General features: G+C 42.0%; 1 protein-coding gene across 1 annotated transcript; it reads right to left on the reverse strand.

Annotated features, from left to right (window-relative positions):
• Positions 1-10286: 10286 nt before the first annotated feature.
• On the reverse strand, positions 10287-18985 carry LOC144254322 (spermatogenesis-associated protein 31D1-like). The gene is made up of 5 exons (XM_077797328.1): positions 18944-18985; positions 16185-16235; positions 15429-15468; positions 14765-14825; positions 10287-14496 (listed from the first exon to the last, which is right to left on the reverse strand). The coding sequence occupies exons 1-5, from the start codon at positions 18983-18985 to the stop codon at positions 10287-10289; spliced, it is 4404 nt and encodes a 1467-aa protein (XP_077653454.1).
• Between the last annotated feature and the right edge of the window lie 214 nt (positions 18986-19199).

Below are 19199 nucleotides of genomic sequence, written 5' to 3' on the forward strand. Positions count from 1 at the left end.
TAGTGTTAGGAGAATAAGATAAATGTATCCACAATAATGGACCTTCTTGCCAAAATACTCCTGTAGGAATATTTTTTGTTGGTAGTACAATAAATAATAAAGGCAAACTTATATCAATTCTATCCAAATGCATATTTTCCATATATGTTTCAATGATTTTTAATGCCTTTCTTGATTCAGGCATTAACATGCGGGGTGAATTTGGATCTGATGGACCTTTTAGGATATTAAATAAAGGTCCAAACTCTCCTGTTGGTATGCCTAGATAAGGCCTTATCCAATTTATGTCTCCCAATAACTTTTGAAAGTCATTAAGTGATTTGAGCTGATCTACTCATATTTGAATTTTTGGTGGACGGACCATGGTTGAGGATAATAGAACTCCTAAATAATTAATTGGAAAATTTAATTGTACTTTATCTATTGCTATCTCTAGATTATAATTTTTTAATAAATTTGTAAGTGTGGCATAACATTCTAACAATGTGTTTTTATCTTTATGTACTACTAATACATCATCCATATAGTGAAATATTTGTAGTTCAGGATTTTGATTTCTAAGTGGCTGGATTACTTTGTTAACATAAATTTGACACATAGTTGGGCTGTTAGCCATCCCTTGAGGGAGTACTTTCCATTCATATCTCTGATCAGGACCTTCATGATTCAGTGCAGGGATAGTGGACTATCCTCAGGATGAATTGGAATTGAAAAAAAAAAACAATCTTTAATATCTATAGCTAAAACATACCAGGTTTTTAGCAAAGCAGACAATTGAGGAATCCCTGACTGAGCAGGTCCCATAATAACCATCTCATTATTAATGGCTCTTAAATCTTGCAATAATCTCCATTTACCAGATTTCTTTTTGATGACAAAAATGGGAATATTAAGGGGAGATATGGAAGGTTGTATAGGTCCCTCTGCTAATTGTTGTTTGACCAGGTCATGGGCTACTTGTATCTTTTCTTTAGTCAGGGGCCACTGAGGAACCCATACTGGTCTTTCTGATTTCCAAGTAATTTTGATTGTCTCAGTGGCCCCTTCTGAAAACCCAATCCATGTCTATTTATTCCTTGGTCTATTTGAATTGGTGCTGTTATACCTTATTCTTGTTTTTCTAATCTTTTTGCCTTTCCTAAAACATTGTCTAGTCATAATAGTGGGTGCATTTTGGTTGATGTTATTTGTTAATGTCAAACCTAATTGATCTAGGACATCTCGTCCCCATAAATTTATAGGAAGATGATCCAATACATATGGCTGTATAGTTCCTTCACATCCTTCAGGATCCTTCCAATCTAATACCATTGCACTTCTATGGGGATTAGTCGCCACTCCTAGGCCTCGAAGCGTTTGAGTGGCTTGTTGTAATGGCCAATGTTTTGGCCATTCTTGATGAGATATGATGCTAAGGTCAGCACCTGTGTCCAGTAGCCCATTAAGCTCATGTCCTTGAATATTTTGTTTTAGCATTGGGCGAGAAGCTAAATTTAAAGACTGCATAGCCCAATCTACACCTGTGGAGCCTAATCCCCTGGAACCTCTTTCTACAGTATGACTGGAAAATTTATCATGCAGACTGGGTATTATTAATAACTGTGCTATTCTATCTCCTGATGAAATTACTGATATACCTCTTGGAGAACTAGCTATAATTTTTATTTCACCTACATAATCGGGATCAATTACCCCAGGACTTATCATAAGTCCTTTTAGTGTAGAAGAACTGCGTCCCAATAATAAGCCTACTGTTCCTTGGGGAAGAGGTCCTTTTACTCCTGTGGGAATTATTTGAACTCCCATCTCTGGAGTTAGTACTGCTCTGGCGGAGGCGCAGATGTCCAACCCTGCGCTCCCTCTGGTTTGTCTGATGAGGGATTTAATGGACAATGTGTCCTGGGCACTACCCTGATGGGGTTCTGGGTTCCTCCACTGCCCCATATATTTGTGGTTGTGGGCCCTGGAGCATTGGGCCCCCCAGTCCGTTTTTTGGCAATGGAGCCTGATGCCTTTCTCCATGATATCGTGGGTAAATACCTTGTCCTTGTCCATTTTTTGATAAGGGAGTACCCTCTCTAGTGGTTTGAGAACGGCATTCATTAGCCCAATGTCTTCCTCTACGGCATTGTGGGCAAATACCCGGTATTCTATTCCTTTGATACCTAGTTTTTTTAAACCCTTTTACTATGGGGCAATTCCTTTTAAAATGTCCTGTTTGTTCACAATTGTAGCATGTTCTTGGCCTGGCATCTAAAGCCTTTTATACTGCAGCTGCCAAGACTTGCCCTTGTTCATTAATGTCTCTACATAATTTAATATAAGAGTTTAAATCTTCATGTCTCCATGGTCTAATAACCTCTCTGCAGTAATGATTTGCTTGGTCATAAGCCAGTTGTTTTATTAATGACATTGCTTGTTCTATATCCCCCAAAACAATAAGCCTACTACAAATTCAGCGTAAGGTTCATTAGCTCCCTGTATTACCTTAGAAAATTGACCTTGTAAATCTCCATGTCCTTGTAAAGTCTTCCATGCCCTAACTGTGTCTGCAGCAATTTGTGCATATATAGCAGGATCATATTCAATTTGTTGCCATTGACCCTCATAAGGTCCTTTTCCTAACAACATATCTAGATTTCTTTGAGGGTAACCAGCTGCTGCATTTCGCCTAGCTGTCTCCGTGCAAAATTCCTCATTGGCAACCTTCCGTAATAAATATTGTCCTCCATTTAGCACAGATTTACACATGTTAGCCCAATCTGCTGGCGTCATGTCCAAGTTGGTAATGGATTTGACCATGCTTACAGTGAAGGGTGCTTGTGGACCATAGGTTGTTACAGACTCCTTTAATTGTTTCACTGTTTTGAAATCTAAAGCACGGTGAATTCGTTGCCCTCCCGCCTGCTCAAGTACAGGGCATGCTAATCTTTGAGGTCCTGTCTCAGGATTCCATCTATCAACTATGGAGGTTGAGGGCCACTCAGCTGTCTCCATAGGTGGAGCTGTTGGTTGAATTACGCCCTCTGATGATAGAACGGAGTTAGTAGCAGCCTCCTGTTGTAGTTTCCCCCCTGATAGCTGTTTCTCCTCTAAGCTTTTTTCCTTTAAATTTTCTTCCTCTATCTGACTAGCTGGAGAGACCTTCTCTTTTGCTTGATCTAACATGTTTTCTACCATAGTCTGGACCTCTAACAATTTACTTAACACTCTTTCAGTTTGTTTTTTACTAATTTCTAATCTACTATAAAGATAACGCAACCCAACAAGATAACACAAAACAAAACCGAAACAGAATGAAACAAAAACGGAATAAAAAATCGTTGTATCAATTTTCTCTTCCTCAGGGCCGAACAACTTCAAACCTTGGGCCAACCATTTTTCCCAGTTTGCCTGAGAAAGTTCTAGGGATAGGCAGCTTGAAACAAAAACAAAATAAATCAAAACAAGAACACATTGTTTTTTGAAATGGTCACCCATTCTCTTGCCTTCCCTCAGGGGTGAGCAATTTCACTTACCTCCAAGCTTCAGACGTTCCCCATCTGGGCCACCAAATGCCACAGACTGGCTGGGCACAAAATAACAGAGCCACCACACACCTTGTAGATTCAAACAGCAACTCTTTATTCCCGAACTCTCACCGACACTCTGCCCACACTTCCCGTGAACACACTGCCTCTACCCGGCTCTGCGCACCAATTCTCTCAGAACCCCGCAAGAACTCAACGGGAACTCCAAAGAGCAGGTGCCTGAGGCAGCAGGATATTCCCTAGTCCTGGAGCTGCCCTATTCCCAGCAGGATCCACCCTAAACCTGGAGCCACCCGATTCCCAGCAGGATCCACCCTAAACCCAGAGCCACCCTAATCCCTGAGCAGGGTCACCTTTCAACCCAAAATGCCATGCATCATTCCTACTTGGCTACGGCTCTCAGCATCTTCCAAAATAAACTCTGTACACTTTAGTTAGCATTCCTCTTACCGCTTATTCTCCCAGCCCTAAACACCTACTGCTCTATGTTCTATCTTTGTATATTTTCCTTTTCCTAGATATTTCATGAGACTGATATCATATGTGGTGATTTATAATTGATTTCTTTCATTTAACAAAGATTTGAAGGTTCATTAAGTTTGTAGCCTACTTCATTATTTTATTCCTTTTATGGATAAATTAGATTCTACTGTATGCACATACACCAATTGTCCATTCATTGTTTGGTTATGTTGGTTGGTTTCACATTTTGAATATTATGAATAATACTGCTATGAGCATTAGTGTACAAGTTTCTGGATGGATTTGTTTTCACTTCTCTTATGTATATACCTAAGAGTGGAATTGATGGGTCATATGACAATTCTGTGTTTAAATTTTGGAGAAATGGAAAATAGCCACACAATTTTATAGTCCCATAGGAGTGTATGAGTCTTCCAATTTCTCCATATTCTCTTAACCACTTATTATCTGATTTTTTTATTCTAGCCATCCTAGTGTGTAAAGTAATATCTTGGTGGTTTTAAATTATAGTTCCCCAAAGATTAATGAGTTCAACTATTTTTTTTCATAAAATCCTTTATTTCTAATGGCATTTAGGGAAGGATGGGGGAAAACAACTGCTTGACATAGTTAACTAGAAACAATTCATTTTAATTATGTGAAAGGAAAAATTTATTTTCTTCTAAATACTTGTAAGCAATTTATATGTTTACAATCTCAGTTTTTTATCTACACTGTCATGGTTTAGATATTAGTTGTCCCCAAAAAGTTCCTGTGTTAATGAAGGAATATTCAGAAGTGAAATGATTAGATTATGATAGCTGTAACCTAATTGGAACATTTTAGTTTGAATGGACTGAGTGGTGACTATAGGCAGGAGAGGCATGACTGAAGGAAGTAGGTACTGGAGATGTGCCCCACAAGGATTTGCCTTTGCTGCAGCAGCCCACCCTCCTTCCCTGCTCCCCTGCTTTCCCCCTCCCTCCCTACTTCCTTCCTTCCTGACTGCCATGAATGGATGAATGGATCAATGGATCAGTGCTCCTCCACCTCCTCCACCATACCCTTCTGCCATGATGTTCTGCTTCACCTTATACCCAGAGTCATGAACTTAGCTGACCATGTACTAAACCTCTTGAACTATGGCCAAAATAAGTTTTTTATCCTCTAAATTTTTTCTGTTAGGTATTTGCATCACAAATATGCAAATTTGACTAACATACACATGTACAGTTTACTACTTCTATTCTTTTTTTCATTTGTATTTTCTATGTAGTTACAAGAAGACAATACTGTGCACTGAATTTTGTAAGGTTACTTCTTGAATGAAGTTGGGGAAGGAATTGAATGACTCCTCAGTGTTAAAAGGCAGAGCAGAACATATTGTCAAATTATGCTCACCGTTTCTAATCGTCAATGCTATATACCTGTGTTCTGCATGTGTTTCTTGTATGATAAATATCATGGGAATATGATTGACACAGCCTACATAGCATATCACCTGAGAGATGGACTTTTAATCATAATATAAAAGATAGGGGATACCACACATATGTCAAATGATAATTATGAAAGTTGAGTATAGGGTGCATGGGGAGTTTTATTGTTCAATCCATCCCTATATGTTTAAACATTTTTGTAATAATCTTTTTAAAAGAGAAAATGTTGACTGCCTCATAAGGAGAGGGAAAGACCAAAAAGAATGGTTGACAAGGTTGGGACAATCTGTCAAAACTAGATTTGAGCTCTCAGTAAAGACACTTTGGGAGTGTAATTCCTTTGAGGTTGGAACCTTGGAAGGAAAACATTCTATATAACAGGGAAAAAGGAGGAAAAGAGGAATTGATAGTGAAGTGTTTTTCATGCCAAGTTCCCATATCAGTTACTTTGTGATTTATGAGTCCAAGACATCTGCTAAGTGGAGATGGCCTCGTTTTGAAGAAAGTGCAGAAGGTTTGAAAACAATGTGAGTAGTATAGAAGAGTGGATAAGGAATCAGTGACCTAAGCTCCATAAGGCTTGTTAACTGAAAGTAAGCATAGAATAATAACTTGGGGGAATGAATGAGTGAATTATTTCTATTTAGTGCTAGTGTGTATCATGAAGTTAGGGTGGTTCTAGTAGATTTATAAGATTTAAATCCAATAGCAATCAGTCCCTTATAGGAAGACATTCCTGGAAAAGGTAGAGAGAAGGGGTTTGGCCAGAGAGTAAGGATTAAATGGGATTGAATTAGGCCCATTTGGAGCAGTGCCAAATGTAGGCTGCCTGAGAGATCTTGAGGCCTACCTTGAAGAGGGAAGAAATAAATTAGTAGATAAATAAGTACAGGGCTGGAGATGTGGCTCAGCGGTAGCGCGCTCGCCTGGCATGCGTGCGGCCCGGGTTCGATCCTCAGCACCACATACCAACAAAGATGTTGTGTCCGCCGAGAAATAAAAAATAAATATTAAAAAATTCTCTCTCTCTCTCTCTCTCTCTCTCTCTCTCTCTCTCTCTCTCCTCTCTCACTCTCTCTTTAAAAATAAATAAATAAATAAATAAGTGCAAAAAAATAAAGACTGGAAGTTGGAAAGCTGACAAATTGAGGGCCTATACTGGAAGGATAGAGGGTGAGGTCAGAGGGTAGGAAAGTCAGGCTATATTACTCCAGTGGCAGAGGTGTTCCTGGACATGGCTATAAGTGAACTGGAATAGAAGGACCCTAAGATGGGTTAAAAGGAACTAAGAGGTAAGTTATTGGCAGGTCTCTCCAGATGGATGTTGGTGACTGATTCCTTACCCCTGCAAGTCCCTTGCCCATGGAACCCCTGCCACTTTTTGTTCTTCCCAGAGCCTCTACAGAGTCTACTGTCTGAAACACTAAGCTTTAGATACTGCAAATCAATGGCATAACTTTGGAGTAAAAGAAATATAGTAGAATGCAGGGGCTTTGGTACATATATCTTTTTCATTTCTATTTTTACATCCAGTATTCATAAATGTCTCTGGGAAAAAAAAAACAATTCAAGAGTACTCTGAGACAATGAAACCCATTATTTTGTATAATTAAAATGCACTAATTTAAAAAAAAAAACCTCTGGGAAACTCAACCCATTTTTGAGTCCCAATCTGTGCAAGTGCAGTTGCCTTCCCAACAGACCCCTATTTTAACAATAAATGTGTGCTGAATCTTGGTTAAAAGGAGCATTTTGTGCAGGTCTGTGATAAACCCTCAAATATCTGTGACTCTGGTGCATGGTCCAGGACTCAATTCTGGACTGTGAGCTGCAGGTGATGGAGGGAGATCTACCATGTCTCCAAGAAGTCCATGAAAGTAAAAAATGATGCCACCATCCTGGAAAGTGAACTGTACACACGAAGGGCGAGATCTTGCATGTTGACACCAAGGTTACCCCCTTAACCCCACCCAAAAAGAGGTATGCCATGTTTGACAACAGCCATACAACCTCATGTACACTTCTGCCAGTATGACTTCAGTAACCACTGTAGCACCTGATGAGCCTCAGGGAAGTGCTGACAGGATCACACTGGGAAAGAGTAGTTGTTCACATGTGGAGGTGATGAGGCATAATCCTTTCTTCCACCAGAAATGTCATTTTTCCCCTCATTTTTTGTTTTGTTTTGTGTTTCTTTTTAAAATTTTTTTAGTTGTTGATGGTGCTGAGAATTAAACTCAGTGCCTCACACATGAGAGGCAAGCACTTTGTCACTGAACCACAACCCCAGCCTCCTTTCTCTTTTTCTTTAAAGCATCTTTTACTTCATCTCAGCTTTATCTTACCTGAGAGTAAGGTAACTGCTTGGTTAAAATTCCTAACATCAACAGCTGGCAAACCTTTTGCTTCGCAAAAATACCAAGTCCAGGCAGCATGAAAAAGTAACCAGCAAGGGGAAACTCTTCCCTTAAGTGATTTTCCAGTAAGGAACCCCAATGGCATGTTCAAAGTTTGGTTCTTTGTAAGATATGCCTTATTAAAAACTTCTTAAGCAGCACCTACCCTGCTCCTAAAACCTACCCCAATCACCCAGAATCCACTGCAGCAGTACCCCCAAACATTCTCAAGCAAGTTTCACCCTTCTGTATGAACTTCTGATAACTGACATGTTTGTAAAAAATGACTAAGCCACTCTATTAACCATTCTCAAAATTGTTCCTGTCCTTGACTCTCTCCCCCCGCCCCTCCCTCTCATTGTAATTGGACACAATACCTTTATTTTTATGTGGTGCTGAGGATCAAACCCAGCGCCTAGAGTCGAGCGCTTTACCGCTGAGCCAAAACCTAGCCCCTTGACTCTCTTTAGGTATAGAAGACCTATCTTCCTCACTGCAGGGGGAAGGTGTGGGATGCCATATATAATGCCATGAAGGTTAAGCTAAGGGGTAGGAAGCAGTGCCACCTCCTCAGGTTTCAGCAGGAAGAGGAAAGGTGTTTTTGAAAACATGATATCCCTTCCTTAAGGAGAGGTCCAGGAGATTTGGTCACCTTTTTAGAAGTCCAGAGAGGCAATCAATAAAAGCTGAACTACTTTCTCCACTTCCCTAAACACAAGGAGTAGGTTGCCCAAAACCCAAACCCCCAACACAAGAAAAGACACCATATATTGTTAGAAAATTTATTGGGGAAAATCAGTATTCTCAAAAAGGGATAAATTATTTGGGGGGAAGAAAATTTTCTTTCTCAAAATTCTGGAGAAGCATTTTCTGTTTGAATAACAGGGACAACTCTCCCAACACAGTGCCTTTAGCAAAAGGAGCAGCAGCTGGAGCCACCTGACCAACTCTATGTTTGCATGTAGTATTCAGATGGAGCAAGGGTTCCTTGTGCGGCATGGATGGGTGATGCTTCTGACATATCTTTTCCTGTACTGTCACACTTTTCTGGGGCTGTCTGCCCCTGTCCATGACCCATCTGTTATTCCCTGTAGGACACCTCTGACCAACAAAGCCAACTTCTTGGCTGCAAGATTTGGCACTTGGCACCTTAGCACAGGGAGTCTTGACATTGAAGGCATGTTTCTGGACGGGTTCTGCCTGAACCGGCAGTCCAGTCTTGTGTTCAATTTTCCCAGGCCTCATGGGGGTGGAAAGAGGCTTTTGTGGGGTGGTGGCCTCTACTCCATGCCGACCTGCTAGTTTCTCCTCTAGGATCTTCCCAATGTCTGTCATGATTTTCTGAGCTTCAGTATTCCCAGTAAAGGCAGCTTTCTTAGCTGGGTTTCTGCCTTGCACATATGATGAAGAGCTGCCCTTTTTTTTCTGAGAACCCTCTTGCCCTTTGCCTTTTATGCCAAGATAAAGCCTTTGAAAAAAGTGCTTGAACTGGCTTTTTAAATTGTTTTCAGGAGAAGGCTGTCCCTTCAGTGATGGGGCTGAGGAGGACTTGCTCCCAAGTGCCTCCTTTAATATTCTGTCTTGAGGGTGGGGGAGCTTCCCTCTAGGTTGGCGTGTCACCAACCCTGCATCCCCTCCACCAAACTCGCCTGTTTGGGGTACCAGAGGGCACACCCTTTTTGATGCTAATAGTACATTCTTGTCCTGACACTTACATAAGACATGTGTCGGGATCCAGGGCTCTTGCCCCTGCTCTATGTTGATCCCTCTGTTGTCACAGTGGGCTTGTAGCACATGAGGAGCTGCCATGTCCCCACTAGAGGCACTATGAAAATGAGTGTAAGTCTTAGAAGTCAAGGTCTTAGATGTCAAGGTCTTTGAAGTCAAGGTCTTGCACGTCAAGGTCTTGGAAGCTAAGGTCTTAGATGCCAAGGTCTTGGAAGTCAACTTATCTAAGGCCATAGTCAACTCAGTAGAAAAGCCTGGAACCAGGCCCTGCTCCCTGCTCCCCATTTTCATCTTCAACTCATTAAGCAACTGATTTTTAAGATCTAATGATTTGGAATCTTTGAGAACTGATATTCCTTCTGGGGGCCTTTCAATGGTCAGGGTTGATTCAACTTTACTCATTTTCATATCTGTCCCGGAGGAGCTTTCTGACTCTGTGGTCGTCAGGCTGTTCGTAGACTGTGATTGAATAGCACAGAGCTCCTTTGCCTTGAATATCTCCCTTGATTTGTTAGACATGGGAAAATATTCTAAATTCTTAATCATTTTTCTCTGAATCTTTTCTGTGCTATTGCTGGGACTCACTCCCTTATTCCATGATTTGGGTCTGGCCCCAGCCTGCTTTGTGAAGGAGTAGGTTGCCCAAAACCCAAACCCCCAACACAAGAAAAGACACCATATATTGTTAGAAAATTTATTGGGGAAAATCAGTATTCTCAAAAAGGGATAAATTATTTGGGGGGAAGAAAATTTTCTTTCTCAAAATTCTGGAGAAGCATTTTCTGTTTGAATAACAGGGACAACTCTCCCAACACAGTGCCTTTAGCAAAAGGAGCAGCAGCTGGAGCCACCTGACCAACTCTATGTTTGCATGTAGTATTCAGATGGAGCAAGGGTTCCTTGTGCGGCATGGATGGGTGATGCTTCTGACATATCTTTTCCTGTACTGTCACACTTTTCTGGGGCTGTCTGCCCCTGTCCATGACCCATCTGTTATTCCCTGTAGGACACCTCTGACCAACAAAGCCAACTTCTTGGCTGCAAGATTTGGCACTTGGCACCTTAGCACAGGGAGTCTTGACATTGAAGGCATGTTTCTGGACGGGTTCTGCCTGAACCGGCAGTCCAGTCTTGTGCTCAATTTTCCCAGGCCTCATGGGGGTGGAAAGAGGCTTTTGTGGGGTGGTGGCCTCTACTCCATGCCGACCTGCTAGTTTCTCCTCTAGGATCTTCCCAATGTCTGTCATGATTTTCTGAGCTTCAGTATTCCCAGTAAAGGCAGCTTTCTTAGCTGGGTTTCTGCCTTGCACATATGATGAAGAGCTGCCCTTTTTTTTCTGAGAACCCTCTTGCCCTTTGCCTTTTATGCCAAGATAAAGCCTTTGAAAAAAGTGCTTGAACTGGCTTTTTAAATTGTTTTCAGGAGAAGGCTGTCCCTTCAGTGATGGGGCTGAGGAGGACTTGCTCCCAAGTGCCTCCTTTAATATTCTGTCTTGAGGGTGGGGGAGCTTCCCTCTAGGTTGGCATGTCACCAACCCTGCATCCCCTCCACCAAACTCGCCTGTTTGGGGTACCAGAGGGCACACCCTTTTTGATGCTAATAGTACATTCTTGTCCTGACACTTACATAAGACATGTGTCGGGATCCAGGGCTCTTGCCCCTGCTCTATGTTGATCCCTCTGTTGTCACAGTGGGCTTGTAGCACATGAGGAGCTGCCATGTCCCCACTAGAGGCACTATGAAAATGAGTGTAAGTCTTAGAAGTCAAGGTCTTAGATGTCAAGGTCTTTGAAGTCAAGGTCTTGCACGTCAAGGTCTTGGAAGCTAAGGTCTTAGATGCCAAGGTCTTGGAAGTCAACTTATCTAAGGCCATAGTCAACTCAGTAGAAAAGCCTGGAACCAGGCCCTGCTCCCTGCTCCCCATTTTCATCTTCAACTCATTAAGCAACTGATTTTTAAGATCTAATGATTTGGAATCTTTGAGAACTGATATTCCTTCTGGGGGCCTTTCAATGGTCAGGGTTGATTCAACTTTACTCATTTTCATATCTGTCCCGGAGGAGCTTTCTGACTCTGTGGTCGTCAGGCTGTTCGTAGACTGTGATTGAATAGCACAGAGCTCCTTTGCCTTGAATATCTCCCTTGATTTGTTAGACATGGGAAAATATTCTAAATTCTTAATCATTTTTCTCTGAATCTTTTCTGTGCTATTGCTGGGACTCACTCCCTTATTCCATGATTTGGGTCTGGCCCCAGCCTGCTTTGTGGGCAACTTTGGACTGCATTTATTGGCTATTACAGTCTGTTTCTGACTGTCTTTATCTTTGTCACTGTGGGGGAAGAACAACGAAGCCTGTCTGTCACCCTTAATTGCCTTGACATTCTCTGTAAGCTCAGGGTTGGTGTGAGAGGGTGAATGTGTTAGGGCCCTCTTATTTTCCTTGCTCACAGGTGAAGTGGCAGAAAGAGTATGATCTAGAGTAGGGCCCGAAATCATTGTTCCCACCTTGACTACATGAAAAGTACTAATGCTTTCTTGAAGGGGCTTGGAGGCCCCAATTTTAGAATCCTTGCCATAAGTAAGACTGGATGAGGAGGAAATGTTGGAGCGAACTGAGGACCAGGATGGGGTTCCTTTCATTTTGAAGATGTCTATGGATTCCTGGACTTTTTGGGGAAGCCCATACATCATCCTCTTATGAAACAGTTTAATATGGTCTTCCAACATCTTTTGTTTGTTGGAACCAAGGAAGGAAATATCCTGGGCGGTATTGAGGCCCTTCTTGTCCTCACACACCAGTGGTGCCAAATCACTGTGTTTTGTTTGGCTAGGGGATTTCTCAGGACTAGTCAATACCGGCTCCATAGAATGCAATGATCTATTCACAGTGCCAGGCATCTGACACACATTGATTTCCTCAAATTTCTTGCTCAAGTGTGTTTCCAGGGCTTCTGTCAGTTGTTTCTGAACTGAGCTCTCCTCTGAGATCTTTGATTTTTTTCCAAAAAGGCTATTCAATTCGTTTTTTAGGTTTGTCTGAAAGTCAGAGTCCAGATCATTATCTGGAGCCCCCTCTGAGTCACTCAATGGATCATCTTTTGTGCCAATCTCTGGACTATTTACTTTCTTCACTGTCTCCCCTGGTGGAAGTAATTCTGAGCTCTTCTCATGGAAACTTGTTGTATGGCTCAATTGTAAATCTTTGCTACTTTGACCCTTATACAAAGAGATCCATGAAAGTCCATAAGTGGACTTTGACTCAGATATCTCAGAAATTTCTGTTTCAGGACTCATCCTTGACAGAGACTCATGGACTCTGCGGGGCAGACCCCACCGGTGTTGAATAAGCCTTTTCCGAAGGTGGTGCTCTAGCTTCTTCCGAAGCTCTTTTTTGAGGGGAAAATCTCCCAGAATGATGGTTGTTGGAGCATAAACCTTGGAGGACCTTCTGTCAGATAAAACACTGGGAGCTGGAGGACAAAACTCTTCCTTGGACTTTTGAACCACAAAGGGTACACCCCACAAACTTTCCTGTCCTTTCTGTAATACATTATATTCCAAGTCATGAATTTTGGATGGCATGAGAGATTGTACCTCATCCTGGAATCTATGAATCCTCACTCCACCATCACTAACCTGAGATGAAATAGGTGGTGATAAGGTAGGGACCGAGAATTGAAGCTGGTCCTGGGGTGGGACAGGAGATTGGCCCAGTGCTTGGGTCAAGGGTTGAGATTGGATCTCAGCCAAGGACAGAGTTGGGGGAGGGGTTAGAACTAGAGATTCAGGGGCTTCAATGGATGTTGGCATTGAATTGAAGCAGACATAGGTTGAACAGTCACCTGAGACAGGTACTATAGATTTCAAGGACTCACTGTGCAAAGATGGGAGACCCCAGAAGAATTGGGTACATTTTTTAGGTAAGTTATCCTCAAAGGTCTTAGGATCTGGGGACTGGTGGTCTACCTGCAGTTCCTCTGATTCTCCTTTACTGCTCTGTGAAGGAAGGGAGACAGGTGAGTCCTGTTGCTCAGCAACCGACTCTAACCTTTTCCCTGAAGAATTCAATTGGCCGGCTGGCTTAAGTTCTTTTGGAAACGATTTTGTTTCCTTTTCCTTTTTGTTCTGCATCAGGAAATCACCCTTCTTTTTTATATGTCTCTCCAGAAGGGCCAAGACATCAGGGCATAGAAATGAGAGGTTTCCAGGCTCTACAAGGATGGCTGCAGTAGCACTCTCAAGAGAGGCCTCAGGAGGATGGAGGTCGAGAAGGTTTTTGTCATCATCAGAGGGCTCCAATTTAGATGGAGGCAAGTGTTCAGCATGAGACTGGTTTCCAGAGAACTCTGCCACTGGAAGGCTTGCACTGTCAGTGCATGTGGTTGTTGGGACATTAGTAGACAACCCATCAGGGCTATCCACCAGAAACAAAGTAGCTTCAGGTTGGAGAACAGGTTTTGTTTCTTGACTGTCAGTTGGTGGGGGAAGGGTTGGAACAGGTGGGGGAGGGGTTGGAACAGGTGGGGGAGGGGTTGGAACAGATGGTTGAGGTGGGATATGATCCACTGGCAATTTTGATCTCAAAGGAGAAGACTCTGGTGGCAGAGAGTCACCCCGTAATGAGGGTCCAGGTAGGTCAATTAAAGGGTTAATTTGGTCAGGTGAACGAATAGAGGAAGGAAATAGAGTTGGCTCAGTTAAAGGAGTTGAAACTGAAGCTTCCGGAGGGATTGCAGAAACAACAGCGGACAGAAAAACTGATGACTCTCTCAAGGATGTCACGGAAGACACACGGGACATAGAATTAACAGCATCTTCCAAGGACGCCTTATAGATCAGTTGACTGACCTTAGCTGTTGTTCTATTACACACCCCACAGAGCGGGTCTGGACATAACAGTTGCCGAAAGTGGAGGAAATCATTATTCTGGCTCATGGGACTGCAAGAGACAGAAAGCCAAAGCTGTAACCAGAACCACTACAAGGGAAGCAAGATCTGCAGTTCTATGGGTGGTGGGGAGCCCGCTACCTGCTCTACATTCCACACATCTATGACCTCACAATACCCTCCCCTCCCAAGTTCTTTATTCACGTACCCATGGCTATGGCTATCCCTCCTGTGATGAGGGCATATTGCAAAGAATTCCTGGGGGACTGAGTAAAACATGCCAGGAAAGGGATCAGTAAAGAAGGGAAATGACTAATCACCTTCTCAGAATAGAAAGCAGCTTCCTCCCCTCCTCTGCTTCTCTCCGGCAAGTTCTCCGACCTGGAAAACCAGGACAGTTGGTTATATATAGTAAAGGTAAAAACACAGGTTATCATTCAGGAGTTTTTACAGGAAACAGGATATTAAAGTCAGAAAGCCCTAAAAACCTGCAGATAAGGTCATTAAGTGTCAGGGATAATAGTAAGAAGGTTCACAGGTATATGTGGTTCCATTCAGAAAGTACTTTCACCTGTACCATCCTACATGCTGCTCAAAACCACCACCTGAAGCACAAGAGTCAGTAGCTAACTCAGAGAGGAATCTAATCAGCCAAGAATTAAAGTAGTTTACACCATGTCACCAGACAGAAATCTGACTCCAAGGCAATCAGGGGTCTTTGGACCTCTCACAGGGCCACCTTCTTGGCAGTAAATGTCCAAGGCCCAGGTCCATCACTACTTCATTCACACCCAAGGAAGGGTGGGCAGGGCAGGGACTCTGAGGATTCTCTCAGGTCTCACTGCCTTCTCCTGAGCCTCTCCTCTGAGACCCTGTTTCCTGAGAGAGACTGCACCTAGAAACTGACATCCTCCAAGATCATGGAGCTGGAGAGATAGGAAAGTTCACCCTTATAGAGCTCAGGTTGAACAGGCAGAACCTTACCTCTAAATGCTCCATTTTTCCTTCTCCTTGTTCCCTGACGCTGAAAACAAAAAGAAAAGAATGAGGGGCTGGGGCTCATTTCTTTTACTCCTTTCGTTAACAAGCTTAGACATTCATTAGGCAAGAATTGGACAACTCTTCATTTTTAATTAGTAGAAATTGTATTCCTTCCTTTTATTAATCTTGAAGGGCAATGAAATATTTTCAATTTTTTACTTCTCTGATAATTTCAAAGGACATTTTTGTCTGTGAGATTCCACATTTGATGGTCTTAAACCCTCTGCTGAAGGAGGGCATAGAATCTGAGGCCAACAGTCTCATCTGTGCTCCCCCTGGGAACCCTGTGTCCTGGGGCAGAGCTCAGGCTACAGGCTCTACTCAGAGGGCAGCACTGCTGTCCTGATCAGCCCCATATGAAGGTGAAGAACATCTGACACGGGAATGAGACTCAGAATCTAGTCAGAAGAGACCCGTCTCCTTCACTCTCTATCCAGACCAATCTGGAACCCTCCACCACACCCCAAAAGATAGTCTGAGCTTCAGATGGAAACCTTGGTCCTTCCTGAACCTCTGACTTCTTTCCCTAAAGAGTGAAGTTCTATCTTGTCCTCAGACTTCCCAAGTCACATCTTTTTTGAGCCAACCAAACATTTAGTAATGTGAGCATGGAAATAACAAATCCCATTTGACATTTCACAAAACATTTCACATTTGACAAAATCAAGAAACTCCCTTGGGAGTTCTCTGCTTCCTTACCTTCTGGATGGCTTTATCTTTCTTGAGTGTTGGTGAAAATAGTTTCAATACCTGAAAGGACAGGTATAGAAAAAGCAATACCAACCCACTCAAAATAGTACTTTGGGGATCAATATCCCAAAGAATTGAACCAAGATCAACCATGGTTCAGTATGGCTATTCAGCAAAGAGAGAACATTCTTCATTGTCTGAATCGCTCGGTTGCCTAAGGCAAATGAGTTCTGAGGGTGCCTGGGCCTCTTTTTATCTCCGGGCTTGCATCACACACCATTGAGGAGTCACAAAGGGAAAGAGTTCTGAGGGTGGGGAGAGAAGACTGGAGGAGGTTGTGCCCCTCCTCCACCTGCCCACCAGCCAGCAGGTCCCTCTGCTCAGGTCTGTTGTTCCATTTCCCAGTCCACTCTTTCCTCATGTCATGCCTTCATTACCTCAGGGAGCATTCCTGTTTGTTTCATGTGTAACCAAGATGTTTTACATGAGTCCCCTTTTTACTGTTTGGATCCCTTGACTTACACCCCACCAATTCCACTGCCTTGAGAATCTGACATTCACTGCCTGGAATTTTTGCTTGTACCAAGACATTTATACTCTTGCGTCACCTACATCCTTAAATCTATCTTATCTACAGAAAGCTTTTGCTTTACTTTAACTCACATGTAAAACTTAACATTCTTTCATACTTATGTAGTTTTATAAGTTTCAATAGCAAATTTTTGTTTCAATCAGCCTGTAGTGTCTTCGATCACAGTGGCCGACTCTCATTAAAACTAATAATTTGTTAGTCAACACTCTTGAAACAAAAATAAACATAAAAAAATCTAAATAAAATTGAAACTTCAAGTGATCTTGGAGATAAGTTTATAACGTTTGTTTTTTTCTGAAGTAGTGAAGATTAAACATAACAAAGACTATTGGATGTACTCTATGCCCCGCCCCCTGACAAATTGATCCAGTGTTTTCAAATCTGATAATCAACCATCTCATTTTTTTTCAATTCTTCATTCATTATTTTGATCTAACTTGCTTCTAGCTACCTGTGGTCCCTGCCTCCATATCAATTTCATAATGCTTATATGATTTTCTCAAACCAGGAAGAGGTTATGGTGTGCTAAGGAATTGAACCCTCAGTCCTTGGTGGCCGGAAGCCACCTAAAATGTCAGAACCTTAGGGCAGATTCTAGTCTTGAAGAGCATTACCCTTGTGGGACACATAATTTTGATATTTTCCTAAGAAAATAAGAGTGTCTTGCCATGAAAAAAGCTATTAAGATCTGTGCTATATAAGCACCCTACTACTAATGGAAAATCAACTGCCTATCATACATGATTCAAGCAAAACTTTTGATATTTAAATAGCCCCAATATTGCCCCAGCCTTCTTCTTACACCTGCTTTTTAAAACCCTTTATCATCATGTCAGCTATCCTCCTAACTGTCCCCTAACTTGTCATGACTTTTTTAAACCCTGAAACCTCTTATCTGATGCCCATAACCCAGCAGCATTATTGATCTCTTTGACAGGATAAGGCAGCCTCCAAGCCAAGCTAGTCTCTATTCAGTTAGGCAGGAGCAGGTACCCTGCCTTGAAGATCCCCCATCCTTTTGATATGCAGCCTCAGTCAGGTTTCCATTTAACAAATATTTACTAGTGAAGACTAGGAGACATGGACAGCTATAAGTCACAGGCTCTGCCCTTATCCTTAAGGAGCTTGTGTTGAGACTGTAGAGATAAGTCCTACACAGTTGAAAAGCTGTACAAAGGCAGAGGAAAGGTCCAGAACTCCTTAGCCTTTGTTAATTCCCAAGAGATTTGTGGAGTAGGTCAGAGACTGTGGGTGTTAACAGCTAGAACACATCATGCTTTATACCAAGGCTTCCCTGCCTGTCTCCCCAGTTTTCTGAAACAAAATCACAATCCTTTGGCAAGATAAAGAAAATCTTTCCTCTCTCTCTCTCTCTTGGCAGGGGGTGGGTACTGGGGATTGAACTCAGGGGCACTCGACCACTAAGCCCCAAACATATAACATATCTGATAATTTGACTTCTTCCTCTCTTATTTTTATCCCCTTTTTTTCCTTCTCTTGCCTAATTGCTCTGACTATAATTCCTAGCACTACATTGGATTAAAGTGGTAAGAACAGTCACCCTTGTCCCAAATCTTAAAGGAAATACTTTCAATTTCCTATAAGCCTTATTTTGTATTTGAGATAGGATCTCATTGAGTTTCTTAGCACCTCCCCATTGCTGAGGCTGACTTAGAACTCATGATCCTCCTGTCTCAGCCTCCCAAGCTGCTGGGGATCACAAACATGTGCCATAGTGCCCAGCACCTGTTCTCTTTAAAATGGCATTGTTGGCTATGTATTCTTTTTTTTTCAGAAGAAGATATATTTAATTTTATTTTTCCATATTTTATTGTTACATTATAGTTATACATAATGGTAGGATTCATTGTTACATATTCATACATGCACACAATATAACAATATAACTTGGCCAATATCATTCCCCACGATTTCCCCTTTTCCTCACTTTCTCCCTTCCACTGGTCCCTTTCCTCTACTCTTCTGATCTTCCTTCGATTTTCATGAGGTTCTCCTCAATCATTCTTTTCCTCTTTCCTCTATAGTTTCTACATGAGAGAAAAAAGCACACAACCCTTGACTTTCTGAGTTTGGCTTATTTTAGTTAACATAATATTCTCAAGTTCCATCCATTTTCCTGAAAATGACATAATTTAAAACTCCTCTGTGTATGTACGCCACAGATTCCTTTCACAGATTCACAGATCCATTCATCCATGTTGGACACCTAGGCTGGGTCAATAGTTTGACTATCGTGAATTGTGCTGCTATAGTATATTTCTTAGGATAAATGCCAAGGAGTGCTATAGCTGGATAATAAGGTGTTCCCATGCCTAGTCTTTAGAGGAACCTCCATACTGATTTTCATAAAGGTTGTACTAATTTACAAGCCTACCAGCAGGATAAAAGTATTTCTTTTAAAAAATAAATGT

This window comes from Urocitellus parryii, chromosome 4 (genome assembly GCF_045843805.1).
Source record: "Urocitellus parryii isolate mUroPar1 chromosome 4, mUroPar1.hap1, whole genome shotgun sequence".
Taxonomy (NCBI): Eukaryota; Metazoa; Chordata; class Mammalia; order Rodentia; family Sciuridae; genus Urocitellus; species Urocitellus parryii.

What these genes read in the sequence shown, in the direction of transcription:
- LOC144254322 (XM_077797328.1), bottom strand. Translation starts at nt 18,985, where the DNA reads ATGGATGAATGGATCTGTGAATCTGTGAAAGGAATCTGTGGC. An exon ending in CTGTGAAAGGAATCTGTGGC is followed by an intron (nt 16,236 to 18,943) that starts GTACATACACAG and finishes CTGTCCTTTCAG; the next exon opens with GTATTGAAACTATTTTCACC. An exon ending in AAGATAAAGCCATCCAGAAG is followed by an intron (nt 15,469 to 16,184) that starts GTAAGGAAGCAG and finishes TTTTGTTTTCAG; the next exon opens with CGTCAGGGAACAAGGAGAAG.